Source organism: Monopterus albus, unplaced genomic scaffold (assembly GCF_001952655.1).
Source record: "Monopterus albus unplaced genomic scaffold, M_albus_1.0 scaffold22.1, whole genome shotgun sequence".
In the NCBI taxonomy this organism is placed as follows: Eukaryota; Metazoa; Chordata; class Actinopteri; order Synbranchiformes; family Synbranchidae; genus Monopterus; species Monopterus albus.
Window position 1 is genome coordinate 319,462 of NW_018127902.1, and position 18,161 is coordinate 337,622.

The 18,161-nt window shown below is 40.3% G+C and overlaps 1 protein-coding gene across 4 annotated transcripts in view; it reads left to right on the plus strand.

The window, feature by feature from the left end:
* Positions 1–281: 281 nt before the first annotated feature.
* sorcs1 (sortilin-related VPS10 domain containing receptor 1) overlaps positions 282–18,161 on the plus strand; it is a 195,071-nt gene continuing 177,191 nt past the window's right edge. For all 4 annotated transcript variants that reach the window (XM_020594144.1, XM_020594146.1, XM_020594147.1 and 1 more), the window contains exon 1: positions 282–1,132. In XM_020594144.1, the coding sequence (XP_020449800.1) occupies positions 434–1,132 (699 nt within the window). In that variant the 5' untranslated portion in view covers positions 282–433. The remainder of the gene's footprint in view (positions 1,133–18,161) is intronic.

Here is an 18,161-nt window from a genome sequence, read left to right on the forward strand (position 1 = left end):
GTGAAGTATACTTTCCCTGGAGGGAGGCTGGTGATAAAATCACTACGAGGATGATCCCTCTGAAATGTGGCTGTGAGGAGAAATAAAAGAGCAACAGAACAAAATGACTATATTACTGAGTGCTTTAATTATAACTGCCCATATGGTGGGAAATAACAATATATGGAGAAAGACAGTTGCAACATTATCCTCCATCTCCAGTCTGGGTCCTCAGCTCCTCCCCCATACGTGCAGTGCTTCAGTTGATCAAATCCTTCAACTTGGACCACTTAGGCTCAGTAGCACTTTTTACAGCACTGCATTTGGGCAACGCCACAACTTGCGCAGCAGTTCCTCTCCTACAGCCGAACGGCAATTTACACACTGAAGAGGCAGAGAGAGGAGTGGGGAAAAGGACCGCCTGCATCCACAGCATCCGTCTCTGTCGCCAGCAATGGAGAGGGGGGTCATTTTTTGGCCAAAGTGGCACAGCGCGCTTTGGTTTTCGCGTTTGATGATACTCTGTTTATTTTATGCCGCCAAAGCTGAGATAACTTGCAGGTCATGCCAACCTGGAAATAAGTGGCGTGCGCAGCAATTACTGCTGAAATTTGACGCAAATGAATCTGCAAAAGAGTTTAAGGGTGAAGTTTTTGGACACGGGGACTGGGAAGAGAGATCCGGGACTACAAGTGCCGAAAGTCGGCAGCTCGTTTGCGCAACTGGGACCGCTGAGTGCGCTTCAGATCCGAAGGAGCTAAGGCTGAAACGGAATACAGACAACTTGAACGCAAAAGGTGTAACTGGTGCGAGCGAGTATGCAAAGAATAAAGTTTCACACGTCAAAATGAGTGGTCAGCAGAAAACTAGTGATGGTACTGGTTTTATCTCTGCCACACGGAACAGAAAGCGTCCCAGAAGGAACAGTGACAAAGATGATCCCGCTTCAGCCCAGACTCAAGACCCGGGAGATGGAACCAGATCGGCGGCTGGACGCAGAGTGACGCGCTCTGAATTGCGCTGGAGCAGAGAGGAGCGGAGAGCCGTGGGTCCGAGGCAGGAGGAGCTAAAACTTAACAGTTCGACGTTTGCCCTGACCGGGGATTCATCTCACAACCAGGCTATGGTGCACTGGTCCGGCCAGAACAGCAGTGTAAGTCAATTATTATGATCAGTTTAAACATTACCTGCCATATGCGCGAATGCAGAGGAGCTCAAAGTGTGCTTATGTCGGCCGTCAGGTGGACACACTGTCCTCGGGAGAAGTATCTGTCTGTTTAATGTGTGTGTGTGTGAGTGAGAGAGAGAGAGAGAGAGAGAGTAAAAGAGATGCACAGTCCCCCACTTCTTTGCTTAAACATTCAAGTTATGAAATGAAACAATTGATGTTTCATCAACATAGAATGAATACTTGGGTTTCAGTGAAATAAGGAATTCTAGCACAGAATAGCATTAGGAGAATAACAGGTTAGCTGTTTTATTCTGTAATTTCAAGTGAGATTTTTTTAAAGCCTTAATAATGTGATCACAAATTTAGGCTGGTCCTAAAAATGCATCGACCAGGTGACGGTTAATATTTGTTGGGGAGACAGTACAGAAGGGAGAATGAGAGAAGGGGGCTTTGTCTGAGTAGCTTCCTCAGTCTGAGCAGCTGAATTGATGTCGGGATAGCTGTTCATGTGGAGCACGAAGCATCCCTGACCAGCGGGCAGGATTTTCAAGTAGAGCTGTAGGTTGTGGGAGAGGTTAAGCAATTTCAGCCCTCCCCCTCCTTTTCTGAAGCCAGGTTTCCTGAGCCACAGGCTCCAAAGCACCTGCAAACATTAGAGCTGAGGAGCATCCACTCTTCTCAGGCTTTTTGCTTGTTAGCCTTGGATTCTTTCATGTAATGGCAGGAATAAGAACAGCATTTTACCAGTGTGGCAGGAGTCTGACGTGACGGAGGGAGGACATTATCGCTCAATTACTGGATTTGTATTTGAGTTCAGTGTGAAACACATTCCCTAATCAGATGACCAGCGGCAGTTGCACCAGTCTGGGTATTAAACCTCAGTATATTAGAATTCTGCTTTTGATACATATGAAAATGTTTTATAAAAAAACAAAATAAAACAAAAAAAACAACAACTCATATTCCTTGAAGAAAGGTATTTGAAATGCACAGTTGATTATTATTAGATTATGATGTAATTTATTTTTTAGTAATTTATTTCTTTAGTTTATTGATTCAAAATTGTTGCTATTTGTTATTTCAGAATCACAGATCAATGTTCAAAAATCCAAATGTATTCAGTTTACAGTGATATAAAGATAAATAAATCCTACAGTACAAAGGATCTTTAGAGCCAAAGGTTTTTGACATTTTATTTGAAAAATAACTTAAACTTCTGCTGAAATAGGAAAGTAGATGCATCTTTTTTCTGTTGATTGCTGATCAGTAAATGCTCTTATCTCAACTCTGAAGTACTGTTTTGGTATCCGTACAAAAACTAAAGTAAAAATTTAAGATGATGACACCCCGAATGGTGAAGAATGTCTTTTAATGAGTTTAGAGGGCACAAAAAGTCAGCATTTCCTAAGTGTGTGAGTGTTGTCTGCCACACTGTTAGATGCCATTGTCCAGGTCATGGTGATGTCAACCATGCCCTTTACCTGCGTTCAGCTCCTACTAGCAACCGTATCTCTTCAATCCCACATTTTCAGCAGGGTTTCAATTGCTGGAATTTATTAAAAGATCCTCCACCTCAGTCTTAAAACACAACATAGGAGAAAATGAGTGAAGTTGGTATTAGAATCCAGTCAGTTAGGTCTCTGAAAGCCAGGATGCCCAGTCACTTGAAAACGACCAGGTTAATTTTGTCTCTGAGTCCCTGGAGTCTTTGTCTGCTTGAAGCATTGATGTGCAGTGTGTTCACTTGTGTTGTAGCTGGCAGCGCTGCTGGATGTGTCTTTGTGCACGATGTCGTACATGGTGCCAAGCATTTTATTCTTTCTTTTACCAGCTGCCTTTTATGTTGTATTTTTGTTCCGTGTTTGGAGACAACACATACTGGATGTAGGATTAAAAACGAGAAAAGCTTTGTTTTCAGTCGAATCTGAGCAAGAATTGGAATCTAGGTAAAGGCACATTATGTTATATCCCAAGTGATTATCTAAGGCTATACAGGTTGCTCTAATCTTTAATTAGCATGGGAGAAGTCTTTGTGAAGCTTAACATCATCACCATCATCATCATCAACAATAACAACAAAGCATTCAGTTGTTGCAAGGGCTGATATCTCGGCACAACTGCTTCTTTTTTTTTCAGAATCAAAATGTAATTATCACAGACTGAGAATCGAAGGAAATAAAAACCTGAAATGGTTCATTTCCCTCAAAAAGTGCCAATCTGATAAAAAGTGAGCCTTTTTCTTCAGACTGGCCCTACATGAGTCAATGTCCTGACCGCTCCACAGCTGCCCAGCTTGGCGTTACACCCACATCACTTAGCCCTGTGTATAACAAAACCAATTACAGTCAAACACATATCACCAGTTCCCATGTCCTGCACTTTACTTCTGACTGACATTCCCCAGTGCCTCAGGTGTTTTTGTGGACTTGACAAACTAGTGTAGCTCATGACAAAAAGTGGCCTTACAGTGGAAGTAAGAAAAAAAAAAGACTGAAAACCCCTTATGAGGATTTTTCAATTTTCCAGTGTTATTTTTGCTTCTCTGTCTCTGCTAATTTGCATTTACCCTCAAAACAAAAAAGCTATGGAACAATTTTCCCCTATTCCTTCAATTGATGCAAACAACTGCAAGGCGTGCAAGAATAGAGGATCCTGCATTAAATATGTAGAGATACTGTTATAAACAGGAACTGATGTCCTCCGTCTTTACAGTCTGAGCTGCTGTATAAATAAATAGATGAGTCAACAACATGCCATGGAGCTAAAGTGAAAAGGATACCGATACAGGCTCTGCTGTTCTTAATAGTTAACCTTTAAGGCATTTACTAAGCTCATCTTTTAACCATCCCACATTCCTTGAAGCCTGTTATTCACATTGGATCGATGGTTATAATTATGACTCGTGAAGTGTTGGCCACAGGAGTCCTACAAGCCTCATATAGCAAACACTGAAAAACATATGTTGTGTGAGTAAAAATGCACACAGCAGCTAAATGACCTGTACTGAATTTAGTAAACGATGACAAAATATCATTTTCATAAGACACAGATGCAGGCTGTAGACATGGATACAGGATTTGTACTGAAATATCAGCAGCATTGTAAAAAAAAAAAAAAAAAGTATGACGTGTTTATTAGCATTTCCCCTCAGCTTGAAAGGTCTTGATTTAAAACTAGACTTTGGGAAATATTTTCTCTAAAGATCCATGATCTGGTCTTGACCCAAGTTTTGTACTATGTTAGGTAATAATCCAAAACATAACCTTCTTTAAAACTGTAGAAAACCTGACCCCTGGCTACAGTGTTTCATTAAACTGGGTCTTTAATGCATTCCAGGATATACTTTGTGATTTGGTTAGAATCTTTTATTTTTTTATTATTATTTATTTATTTGGTATTTGCACTTTCTGTCAATCTTTTCTTTGTGTCTCTCTGCTTCAGTTACTGGTTTCTGTGCATTTTCTAGAAAGACTATCTGACAGCTCCTGGAGAACTAGTGTGAACTCGTGGCATTGAGCTGTGTAGGTGGACAGCACTGTGGTAATGGAAAGGAAAGATCTAAAGAACAGGTCCTGCTGCAGTTGAGACATATTAAGACATACGTCTCATTCAATAGTAGGACATCAGTTCATTTTTATGTCTTATTTCATGGGATTATGAGTGATGCTGCTGGTGCTATCACGTTTACCTACAAATAAAGTGTTATAGCTAATCTGGATAATCTGTTACTTTGCACATGGTACTAACCCTTTTTAACCAGTTTAGATCACAGCAAATTTTATATATTAACTTGAAAATTGTCACAACACAAATTGGATTTAATCATAAATTAACCGCATCCTCTACAACAGCCAAAAGGGCCTAGATGTAATTAAAATGAATGTAATTTTATTAAAATGTATTTATTTTAAAGATAATATTTGCAGAGTTGCACATGAGACCATGTTTCACTTTATTCTGCTGGTGTAAATGTGTGGATTATTATACGATCCTTGAGAAGGTGGTGCACTCTATATTCTACGTTGGTTTGAGCCCTTTGTTGTCAATGCCTCTAGGTGGGGTTCATGGGTGGCATGACTGTGACTGCTGTCTGCCACGGTCTGATACCGATGGTCATCAAAATCTGAAATTTTTTATGCATGTGGCTTTAATTAACCCCATCTGAAACACCTGACAGCACTCATCAAGGTGTCATTCTAGTCTGTAATCAATGAACTGGTACAGAGAATCTAGGCACATAAAAGTCATCATTAAACCAATGAAATGTTTCCTGTTTTTACGTCACCTTATCAGAATTATACTGATAACAACTTATAACAACTCTTAGCAACCAAATTCCATCTTTAATAAATGAAACAGAGATTAAAATACAACTGACCAAACAAATTTCTGCTGAGTTCTTAATGCTGGAAGAGCAGCATTGGAATTCTGAGAAAAAGGGTTACAGGCAAAAAGCCATCTCACCGTCAGCCTTGTGGCATATTGCTCAAATGGTTGTACATAATGCACCAGCACATTTACATTATGAAATGTCAGGCATTAAGTACGTTGGTCTGTCAGCCAGGTGGGTTCAGGTTGTCATATTGTCAGCATTAGACGTTTACACTTAAGTTTCCAAAGACACAGGACAAGTCCCACTGGAGCATGTCCCACAAAGGCAAACAGAAGCAGGTGAATTATAAAATGAAACACTACAACAGAAGTGTCTTAGGTTTTCTAAAACAGACACACAAGAAATATATCAAGATTCTGTCACCAATTACTGAGGAGTCGATCACATGATGCTCTTTGAAGCGTTGTGAGAAACTCACTTACTTATGCCATCTCAATTGACGGTCTCACACTACCTCTCTAGGTGTGAGGGAATCTATTTATGGTTATGTATGCCTTCTCATAGCCATGGCAACACCCAGTTTGCCATCAACCCCAAAAATTTGTTTCACCAGAGTCACATCTCTGCTATGCACTGGCATTCTCTCTATACCATCAAGCCTTCATCAGTTGTTATTTTTCAGAGATGGCTGTCAACGCCATTTGGAGTTTTGGGATCAGCAATAAATTGAATATATTTACAAGCTGAGCATTCAAGATGGTAGAAATCAAATGCAATTTAGAACAGACACATGGCTAAATTGACAAGATTTGTGCAACAGGGAAAAGCGGTTACGCTAGAACTCATACAACACTGTATTGTCTGATAGTTTGTGGAGTTTGTAACATTTGACATTTTGGCTGCAGCATGACTCTGGATGGCAGTGTCTGTCATTCAGCCAGTTTACCACTTTGGTTTAGACTGAAGTAGAGTATCTCTACAGTACAGCTGTTGGATGGATTGCCATGATTTTGGCCATCCCCTGGCTTGTTCTGTAGCACCACCAGTGTGTGAAATATCTTAACATCTACTGAATGGAATGGCACAAAAACACAGACACATGGTTCCCAGAGGATGAACTGCAGTGACTCTGGTGAGCAATTGACCTTCCCTCTAGCACCATGATATGGTTGATATTTGTGGTTTTTAGTCACATGTCTCAATAACTATTGGAAAGTTTTCTATTAATTTTGATATTCAGGTTTCTCTGGAGATGAACTGTCACATCTGTCTGGTGATTCCTTAACTTTTCATGTAGTCTGACCATTAGCTCAAAATCTAATTTGTCCATTATCTTGGGTTATGGCCAAATTACTATTTTATGCTAAATAGCAAATATTAGCATTCTAACATACTTGACTTAGATAGTACACATGGCAAACAGCTGATTTTGTTGTGGACAATGGCAATGGCAATGTTGTGGGCATGTTACAGTAGCTTGTAGGGATGTAATGATACCAAAAACTCATATGATATTGCCACAGTAGAAAGTCCATGATACAATGATACAACATTAAAAATGTAGGAAAAAAATGAAAAAATGCCCCTTATTAAATGATAAATAAGAATTTTTTGTATAATGTATATACATAAATCTATATAAAAGATAATGCAGCAGTCAGTAGCAGTCTTTTTATGAACTAAAATAAAACAACATATTATTGCAGTAGCTGGATCTTGTAAACAAAATGAGTCATCCTTCACAGTGAAGCATCAGTGTTTTAGTACTCCCAGGCAGGTTTAACGTTCCCTGTCTGGTGGCTGTGTCGACCAGTGGAGGCAGAAGTGAGCAAATTGCTGTTTGGCATATCAAAACAAGGAGAACAAGATGCTGAAATAGACTCGGACAAGCCACATAAAGGTGGATTTCTGCTTTACTGGAGGTGTTTTTCAAACTCTATGGGCTACTTTTACAAGATAAAATACTTAGGAGTGATTACAAAGTGGTTAAGCATATGTGTCTGGTTTGTTTGGTCATCTCCTTTAAAGGATTGCATGCAGCTGTGTCCTAGGTTTCTGTGAGATGTATCCAGGACCATATCAGTCCTAAACTAGGCTAGTATTGCCTTCGTTTGGCAGTATTTTCAAGATGTTATGTATTTGTCAGTTTCCTGTCAGCCCATGTCATTTCTTGAAATGGGAAAACTAAAAGGTGGCCACACAGCAGCTCTAAAAGCTGACGATAGAGCATCCACTATGTCAGTTTCAAATTCTGCAACCTGAATACGGTTATTCTAGCAAAATGACCATATGTAATATACCGGTAGATACAGTGACAATCCCATGAAGGTATCAAGATGTTTTTTTATGCTGATGTTAGCACTGAACTCAAAGCACCATTGTGCATTAAGTAGAACTGTCTCGCAGGGCTGCTAACAAGGCCTCAGACTCTTTAGTTTTAGGCTAAACTAATTATCAAGTGCCATAGTAGTGAGTCCTAAAGCCTGGAACTGAGTCAGCATTTTTACACTTTTGCTTCTGTCTCCCTGAAGAATGGGTTTTTGGTTAGATGCCTGAAATAATGTATGTGATTAACACAAGGCCAACACATTTTTATGCTTTGTTCTGTGAAAAACAATACCTCTGTAAATGCCCCACTAGTAATTTTTAATTCTTTTACATGTCTTAAAAAGGCAGTTGCTAACAAGTGGCTAAATGAGACCAGAGGCTGTCAGGGATTTTAGACATCATCATGCAGATTACGGCCTGGTTGATTTTAAACTTGCACATTAGCAAGCTATTCCAACTGACCCAGCCATGATCACTAGCTGGATCAAGTCACTCTAAGAGAAAAGGATTTTTGTAGAAGAGGTAAATGTTCTAAATCAAATTATAAGTTGGAAACTGTAGTGGTGACGCTGAAGTCATGGGACTGTGCTGTAGTTTGTTTATAGCATAACAATAGCTTTTTACTTCTGACAATTGTATTTGTGCATCAAAACTACTAAAAGTGGTGTTCACTTGTGATGATTATCTTCCTAAATAAAACGTGTATGTGTCATAAACTGTTGTTTGTCACAGAGCTCATTTTCTGTAGTAATCCAAAAGCCCATGGTAAAATCCCATTGGCTTTTTGTTGAGCAAACCAGAGTGATGCTAAGTTCCAGGCTGGCTTACATAAAAACATCATCCCTACGGCACTCTATTAAGTAGAATGAATAGAGAACTAATGGATTGCACTCCATTAAAAATTCACAACTTTTAAATTTATACATATTAAATCATAAATGTCATTTTGTTACACTGGCTCCCAGTCAAATTCAGAATTCAATTCAAGGTCCTTGTAATTACATTTGTAGCCCTGCATAGTCAGGCATCTGCTTACATCAGAGATCTACTGCAGTCTTATGCCACCAGTAGGTCTCTAAGGCAACTCTGATCAGGGTTTGTTGGTTGTTCTTTGTTCAAGACACAAAACAAAAGGAGATTTTTGAAGTTCTGGCTCCTTAACTTTGAAACTCTCTCCAGGTGGGCTTAAGATCTGTGGACACTGTGGACGCTTTTAAAAAGGATCTTAAGGCTTGCTTTTAAGTAACACTGTTATTCAGTTGTAGTTGTTTAGTATTCATTTCTATTTTACATTGTATATCATTTAGTTTTTCCTTTAAACATTGTGTGAAGCACTGTGTGATATTTTGATTTAGAACGGTGCTATATAAATAATCTTATTTTACTTACTTCATAATTTGTGTCTATATTTCTTTCCACCACATCTCTTCTCTCTCTCTCTCTCTCTCTCGGCACTTTGCTCACATGCACCTTTTGTCTTGGTTACACTCATCCTGCACATACTGCAATTACAGTGTGAGCTTCCAAATCAGGTTGTGAACATCCACTTGCAACATGAGTGGGGTCTAATCTGCATGCTTTCAGACATGTTGTGTAGCTCTTCCTACTGAGAGGAAAGAATAAAAAAAAACAACAGAAAAGACACATTGAGACAACAAACATAACTGAAGACACTGTGTGGGCTAAGCGATCCTTCGGGTATGTGCTTGGGAGTGCTCAGCAGGCGGACACTGTCATGGTCTGTTGAGCAGTGTTTACTTGCCATCAGGCTGCATATGCCCATAAACAAACCAGGTTCCTAGTCTCTCTCTGTTTTTCTGGAACAACAGTCCCACGTGAAATGCTCACAAATAAGTCATTACTTCCTTTAGTCTGAAGTTATATGCTGCAAAACACTTTGTCTCTGTAGTAGTCAGAGTCTGCAGGCTCTAGACAAAAATTAAACACTTTGTAGGTAATATGTCACAGCTCTCTCAGCGAGGCCTCAGGAACACACATTTTATTTCTGTAAGGGCTCTTAGGTGCTCCCAAGAGTATCATTCCTATTGCTCCCACCTGTCTTTTTCTTCCTCTTAAGTTCTATTCAATCATGCAGTATTATTTCTGCTTGTGTTTTTTCACAGCCACTTTAATTAACAGTAAGTAGGGACAGTTTGTCTTCTAACCACAGAAATGCATTTGCTATTAATTTTGATGTACCAGAGAATGTGTGCAAAACTGTTTTAACCAAATGTCCTAGTAGTAGTTACCCGGATGGTGGTAACTTTGCTTGGTTATCTACAGGCCCAGACAGAATCTGCACCGGCAGATTTTGAAACTCAGAATGTAAGCACATGTTTGTCCCTGCCTGCATGTGCACAAAATTGTGTAATGTTATGAATGTTTTCCAAGCCCATTCATACCTTGACTGGCTAGTTGCACATCTCTGTCTAGTGCTTCTTTATCATTCCTTACACAACAGTCTGTGACACTTCTCATGTCACCTTCTAGAGCTGTTCCCCTCATTAGCCTATGTGAACATCCCAGGTTAATGTCTATTAACAAATATATTAATGTCTCCATGTGTCCTATGGAATTTCCAGCAAATGTTCACACTTTGAGTCTCTTGAAATGTCAATGAGATATAAAATTCTCAAATTTAAAAGTTCATATGAAGTGATTTCTTTCACCTTGCTCAAGTTTATTTTAGTTGTTTTAATGCACTTTTGTGCTTACTTTTGCTAAAAAAAAAAGTTAACGAAATTAATATTTTCTTTTACATTGCAAACCGCAGTCTACATATTGAAGTGTCCTTGGGCAAGACACTGAACCCCAAGTTGCCATGAGCTGGTGCTGCAGATGGCTGCCTCTGTTCTGTACCCGGAAACAAATTCCTTGCGTGTGTAACATACAGTATTTGGCCAAATAGAGACATTTATTGATTATAAAACAAAAATATCACTCCACAGATTTTCATCCAGAATAACTACAGAACACTAGTGAATTGAGAAATAAATTAGGCATTGATATCAAACTTTTTAGCTCAAAGAGTCATTGAAAAGTTTCATGTAAGTCAAAAGCTGTGTCCCACAGTTTCCTCCAACACCATTACACTCATCTTAACTGTTGAGCTGTAGAAACTCTGTATACACTGTGTACTCATTGAATGGTTTAACACAAGACCCTTTTGTTGTCAAGGGGTTATAGCTGTCCAAACTAAAGTTTATAATTCTTCCTTCTATGAGTACATCACACTCGGACCCACTGCAGGAATTACCCTCCACCTGCTGCATCTGTGTATGCCATGTCCACGGATACCTCAGATGTCAGAGGTAAAAATGTGTTAATATTATGGGTATTGTCTGTTATTAGGTTTCTATGCAAATATGTACTGCATATTCTAAAATACACACTGTTGTGTAAGCTTTGGAAAAGTACTTTCAGTGCTCAAAATACAGCACATAAATCATGAAAAATTAGTATTCTCTGGTCTGAAACACTGTGGGTTTGTCAGGTGAAGACAGAGACCACACCCAGTCGCAGAAACGTGCTCCTTGTTCTCATCATGGATGTATTAAAGGTGAACAAGTAGGAAAGAGCTAGCTAGTAAACTATAGGCTGTAATAGGTATAGTAACTCACAATCAAACAGGAGCACTGGTGCTATTGCGCTAGGGCTCTATAAGAGCATTTTATCAAAGACCACTGATTGAGATTCACCACATTCACTGTTCATGTGTTCTTACTTTCGTCATTATGTAATACTGAGGCAGCAGCATTCAATTATTTCAAATTTCTAACTTGGTATTACTTGGATGATGATGTTGTTCCAGACTGACCACACATTCTCAATCCATGTAGTTACTTTGTCACCTGAAAAAAATGTCAAAACTTAATAAAATGGCATAATGCCAGTTCTACAGATGAAAATGATAACAACTTTGAGCCTGGCTCTAAATCTCTGCCATCAAGGTCTCACAAGCATTATCACAAACATCGGCACCCCACAGGGATGTGTCCTCAGTCCCATCCTCTACACCTTGTTCACCCACGACTGTGTCGCCTCCCACAAAGACAACATCATCCTGAAGTTTGCGGACGACACCGCAGTGATTGGTCGCATCACTGGCGGGGACGAAGCAGCCTACAGGAGGGAGGTGGCCGGTCTGGTGTCATGGTGCAAGGACAATAATCTCAGCCTCAACACGGACAAGACAAAGGAGATGATAGTGGACATGAGGAAGGAGAGGAGATCTCATCAGCCGCTGTTCATCCGGGGGCTCGAGGTGGAGAGGTGAGCAGCTTCAAATACCTGGGTGTCCACATCAGTGAGGACCTCACTTGGACACTTAACGCCACACAGCTGGTCAAGAAGGCCCAACGGTGGCTGTACTTCCTGAGGAGGCTGAGGAGGTTTGGCATGTCGCCTAGGATCCTTTGTAACTTCTACAGCTGCATCGTCAAGAGCATCTTGACCAGCTGCATCACTGTCTGGTATAGCAGCACTACTGCCACGGACCTGCAAGCGCCTGCAGAGAGTGGTAAGGACTGCGGAGAAGATCACCAGGACTCCACTGCCCTCTCTGCAGAGCATTTACCACCGCAGAGTGTGTAGGAAAGCTGCCTCCATCCTCAAAGACCCCACCCACCCCCAGAATGGACTGTTCACACTTCTACCCTCTGGCCGGAGGTTCAGAAGTGTGAAATGTAGGACCGCAGACTGAAAAGCTCTTTCTTTCCCTCTGCCATCAGACTCCTAAACAGCTGACATGTAATTCCATCTGTACTGTTTACATACTCATTTCGCACATGAATAATTGCACACCCACTGCCGAGTATTTACACTCCATGGCTCCCACGTAGCATATATTCTCTCTGCATTATATTGTGTTCTTGTTGTATTTTTATTTGCTTCCTTCATTTGCTGCTTTAAAGTGCCTTAGATTTGTGATTTTACTGCCTATTTAGATTTGTGTTATTGCTCATCTACTTTATATTTCATTTGTATTATGTGGAATTCGTGTGGACGGCAAAGTAAAAATTTCATTGTACAGGGAAACACGTTTCCTTACTGTGACATATGACAAATAAACACTTTGACCTTGATTGTGACCCAGTCTTTCTCCAGCTCTGGGCTGTTGCCTCAGTGAGCTCCTTCAGTCCATCTCACATAGCGTGGTGTACTGAGTGACAGCACTCAGTTTCCATCGACATTGAATAGGGAGCCATCACTATCCTTGGGATTTGTTTCTGTATGTGCTGAGCAGCACAGCTGTGCACTTTGGCCACAAGGGAGCTCACATACAGTCTGCAGACTTTCCAGCACTCGCAATGGTGAAGAATCTTAAACAAAAATTCCTGTATCCAAACTATGATACAGATCAGCACCAAAATCTAATCAGTTGTTCCATGGGCCATACCCTATATGCTCTTAAAAAACAAATGCTGGCAAAAACATAACCTTGGCGGAGGTAATGACACACATGTAGCCGGCATGTAAACCGTATACAAGAAAATGTGATTCATCAGACAAGGCCACCTTCTTCCATTGCTTTATGATCCAGTTCTGATGCTCATGTACCCATTGTAGACACTTTCAGTAGTGGACAGGGGTTAGCATGGGCACTCTGCCAGTCTGAGGCTGCACTTTCAGTAGTGGACAGGGGTCAGCATGGGCACTCTGCCAGTCTGAGGCTACACAGCCCCATACGCAGTGAGCTGTGATACACTGTTAGTTCTAACACCTTTCTGTCAAAACCAGCATTGGGTTTTCCAGCAACCTGCACAACCCGGGCTAGTCTTCATTTCCCACACGCATCAGTGAGCCTTGGGCAGCCATGACACTGTTTATTGTCCTTCCTTAGACCACCTTTGGTAGGTACTAACCACTGCAGACCAGAAACACCCACCAAGACCTGCAGTTCGGGAGATGCTCCGATCAAGTCTTCCAGCCATCACAACTTGGCTTTGTCAGAGTTTCCTTGTCTTTAGACATCAACTTGAAGAACCTACTGTTCATTTGCTGCCTAACATACCCCACCCCTTGGCAGGAGTCATTGTAACAAGACATTCACTTCACCTGCCAGTGGTTTTAATATTGTGACTGATCAGTGTATGAAAGTTTAAATCAAAGATTCCTTCTAAATGAAGCAAGTAGACTGAATTACCACTCCACTGGTGGTGCAACAAAAGTGTAAGAACCCAATTTCTACATAATTGTAGAGTTACACTCTTTACACCCCCATATGGGGTTCAGCTTCAAATAAATTAATCCATATTAATTATACACCAGAGCATATGAGCAGACTGGAGTGGTGTGAATTTTTGCTTCTCGCTCATGGAGCTGTTCACCCGCTCTGCTCCCCCACTCAAAGCCATACCAGGCCGTTCCACACATTATCACTCAACGCTCAAATCAGATTGAATCCCACTCCACTCAAATCACACCCACTCACTCCAAAAAAGGGGACAACATCTGCCTGTATTTCACTTTACTTCCCAAAGAACAATGGCAACTATTTTCCAAATAGAAATTATTTGTTTCAAATTACAGATAGGCCTATGTAACAAGGAATATAGCACAAAAAGTCATAAGTAAAGTTCTATGAATCACTGGGCCTAATTCAGTAAATATATATAGTACACCTGTATGACCTTTGAGTTTCCTTTTAAAGTACTTTAGGAACACCATAATTAAGCTCGCAATGGCTGATTTGTGACTTAAAAGTGTTGGATGAAAGTGTTGTGAAAGACACAGATGCATTCTCGGTCAGGCTTGGGCATGCTTCAGGCTCGTTATGTGAGCAGCACCGGAGAGAAATTGGAGCGCGACATAGGATGAATCTCTCTCCTCCTTAAAAAAGCAGATCTGCATTCTGTCCAGAATCCGCCACTCGCTCGTGCTCTGCTCCATTCACAGGCTCTGTTGTACACCAAAACACACAACACCCTGTGGTTGTGCCACCTTGGGCTTTGCTTAGACTTAAAGCTTTACTATAGTACTCAGTGTTCAATCACTTTCAGATTCTGACCTTGTTTGCCCATGACCTTTCAGCGTTCTTCTAAAGAGGTGACAGTTGACATAACCTAAAGTATGTGAGATGAGATAGAGTTTCCAAAACTCTACAATACCACCCTAAAGACATACAGTACCACCATCTCGGCAGGAAGCCAAGACGTTTGAGATTAGGCAGATAGCAAACACTTTCCTGAGCTCTGTAGTGGACGCTGGTGATATGCTAGACTTAGAGCCAGGCAAGCTGTTTTGCTGTGCTAAGCTAATCAGCTCCTGGCTCCAGCTCCATACCTGTACTAACTATCCTTACATCAATCGAGTTCAAATTAAGTAAACTTAACAGTCAGACACTGACAACTATTTGGAGGGAGGACATTAACAAGACAATAGCCAGGTTTATATCTGGCCTTCAGACTCTGTGTAAGTTAGATACAAGTACATATACTTTACACTGGAGGGCTATTATTTCCTCATATGTGTGACGTCACTGCAGCTGCCCCACTGCCCTGTGATGTGATTGACACTTTGATGTGAATGATGGTGATCAAAGTGATTGGTAGGTGGGAGAGAGGAGCTCTGCACACTATTAAGAGAGTAGTGAAGCACAGCTGAGAAGCTGAGCCACGAGGTCAAGCACACTCACATCAGAGTTTGTCTGGACATTTGTGACACTTAGGGGAGCCACTGTAATTTATATATGACACAGTGCGTATTAAGGAAGCATAAGGAGTTAAATTTACTTTGGAATATCTGAAAAAGTCAGATTTTCAGAGTAGGGTTCATGGAGATGGAGCCGATAGCCTCTGACTGTAGATTTTCAGTCTTAGGCACAAGGATTCAATTGCTGGTCAAGGTGTTTATACACTATCTGCTTCCTTTGAAACCTCTTCCTCCTCGTAGCAATTCAGATTGATAAGAATGATTCTTGTGGATTTTGCAAGGTAGTCAGAGGTCTTCTTTCTGGAGGCAGAGAGTCCCATCTCACCTGGTGATTAGGTTTTGAATTGCATGGGACATTGCTGTGGCACAAATTGAATCCCTGGCAGTCTGTAAACTGCAGGAACATGTGAGAAAGTGAAGATCAGAAAGGTGTTTTTCAAGAGCTGAGCACGTCGACTGAGAGAGGCAGATGAGACAGCCAGCCTAGTTAATTGACCAACTCTGATGTAACATGGAGTCACAGAGTGGTAGAAATAACCCCAGGAAGACCTTGAGTAACACAAAGAACAGGCTATGGATGAATCAGTCTTTTTCAACACATGCTGACTGTTGTTTTTGATAAGCAGCTGTTTCTTCCTGCTCCATAGGCACGTAAAGCAAAACAAGACTTAAGGAGAGACATTGTGTTGCCCCCTCATGCTCTTGAAACTGACATGGTGCATACTGAACACTTCATTTTCAAAAGTAAAAACAACTGAGCCTTTTTTTCTCTGCCTTTTCAACTGCCCACACACTTCCTGGCTCTGCGTGCACAAACGATACAACACAGCACTTTACAAATCTTATAATGAGTTCGTTTCACATTTCTGCTCCTTATGATCAATGTGTTTTCCTGCTTCTTTATACAAATGCTGCTGCTTGAAAAAGTACAAAACAAACATTGTTACTTAGAACTTGTGCTGAAATTTGTTTTTGATCATTTTTCTCTTATCATGCTGGGTGCTGAAGTTCACACAATGTTTCTTATCCATGTAGGCTGCCAGCGTTCTCAAGGGCTGGTGGAGAGCATCTCTTTATAAGTGTGTATATATGTCTGTGCATGCTGTAGCACCAGCTGCAGAACCACTAAGTAAATTACTATCTGCCAGGAATACAATGTGTAATTCACCCTTTTTATTCATATGTAAATTCCTCCCATTTTAGATATGCAGACCATTATACCTATTAACATCATTAGAGAAGTATAGAAAACAAAACATAATAAATATTATTTAAAAATATTTTTTGGCAAATCCTTTATTTAAAATTCATGAAACATGCCTATAAATTCATCAAATACATGGTATTTAACAGTCCTACTTCACTGTGTAACTAATAGCTGAGTAAACACCTCTCTTTAGCGGAGGTGCATAATGCCACATTAGTGCTGCAAATCAACACAATGAATTTTAATTGGTAATGGGGATTACACAGTACACTCCAAAATAGACACTTAAGGGCATATTGGCTATGCAGTGCTTAATTTGTAAATTATGAGGTCCTGGAATATCACTTGGTGTCAGTGTGGGAGAGGAGGTCCCAGAATGAAGAGAATTTCTGCAGTGATCGATGCATCTGTAGTTTCCACATTAAGCGAGCAACGTAAAGGCAAAACATTATTTGTCACGATCCAAAAAATCACATAAGAAGAGATGCATTTGCAAGGGCAATTTATAAATGTCGACAGGAGTCCTCTGTCATGTTATTCTGTGCTTTGCTTCAGTCCGTTTAAAGTCCATATCCTCATCATCAGACTAACTTGTACTAACCTTGTTATTAACAGTTGGAAGCTTTATAACTGGCCTGTTTGGCTTCTGATTTCTGACTAGCTTCGCCCTGCTGTGACTTCAAATACTTTAGCAAACTCATCTGCAACTCTTTTTTGCATTTCCACTCCCTGGCTAACATAAGGTTACACTGAGCGTGCACTTGACCCAGTGTGACCTGGCGGTCTGGTTACTTTGTGACATAATTAACCTCACTGCCTGTTTATATTGTATTTAATTATTCAGACTTTATTCTTTTGTAAAAGGCTAGTTGTACAAAACTATGACCTTGAACCTTTTATATTTTATTCATGTATTCAGTTTATTTGCCGGATCCAGATTTGTCTTGTTCCAGCTCAAATTCATCCCTGTGGATATGAGCTACTGTCTCAAAGGGAAGTTGGCTTTAACTGGTTGAGTGTGGAGCCTCCTAAAGTCTTCTGTTCTGATAACATGTTTTAAGAACTGTTTCAAGACTATGATTTTGGCACCTGTATGTAATTTCTCTGGTCATAATAAATACAATATATTTAAGGAGACAATGTGATTGTGTGAGCTTCTCTTCTGAACCCCTTCTTCATCACCAAGTTCATAGAAAATATTCAAATGTATTTATTTGTATACTAACTGCTAAAACCACATACTATGATGACTGATAAACTGTGTGTACTGTATATACAGTGCCTTGCGAAAGTATTCGGCCCCCTTGAACTTTGCGACCTTTTGCCACATTTCAGGCTTCAAACATAAAGATATAAAACTGTAATTTTTTGTGAAGAATCAACAACAAGTGGGACACAATCATGAAGTAGAACGAAATTTATTGGATATTTCAAACTTTTTTAACAAATAAAAAAACTGAAAAATTGGGCGTGCAAAATTATTCAGCCCC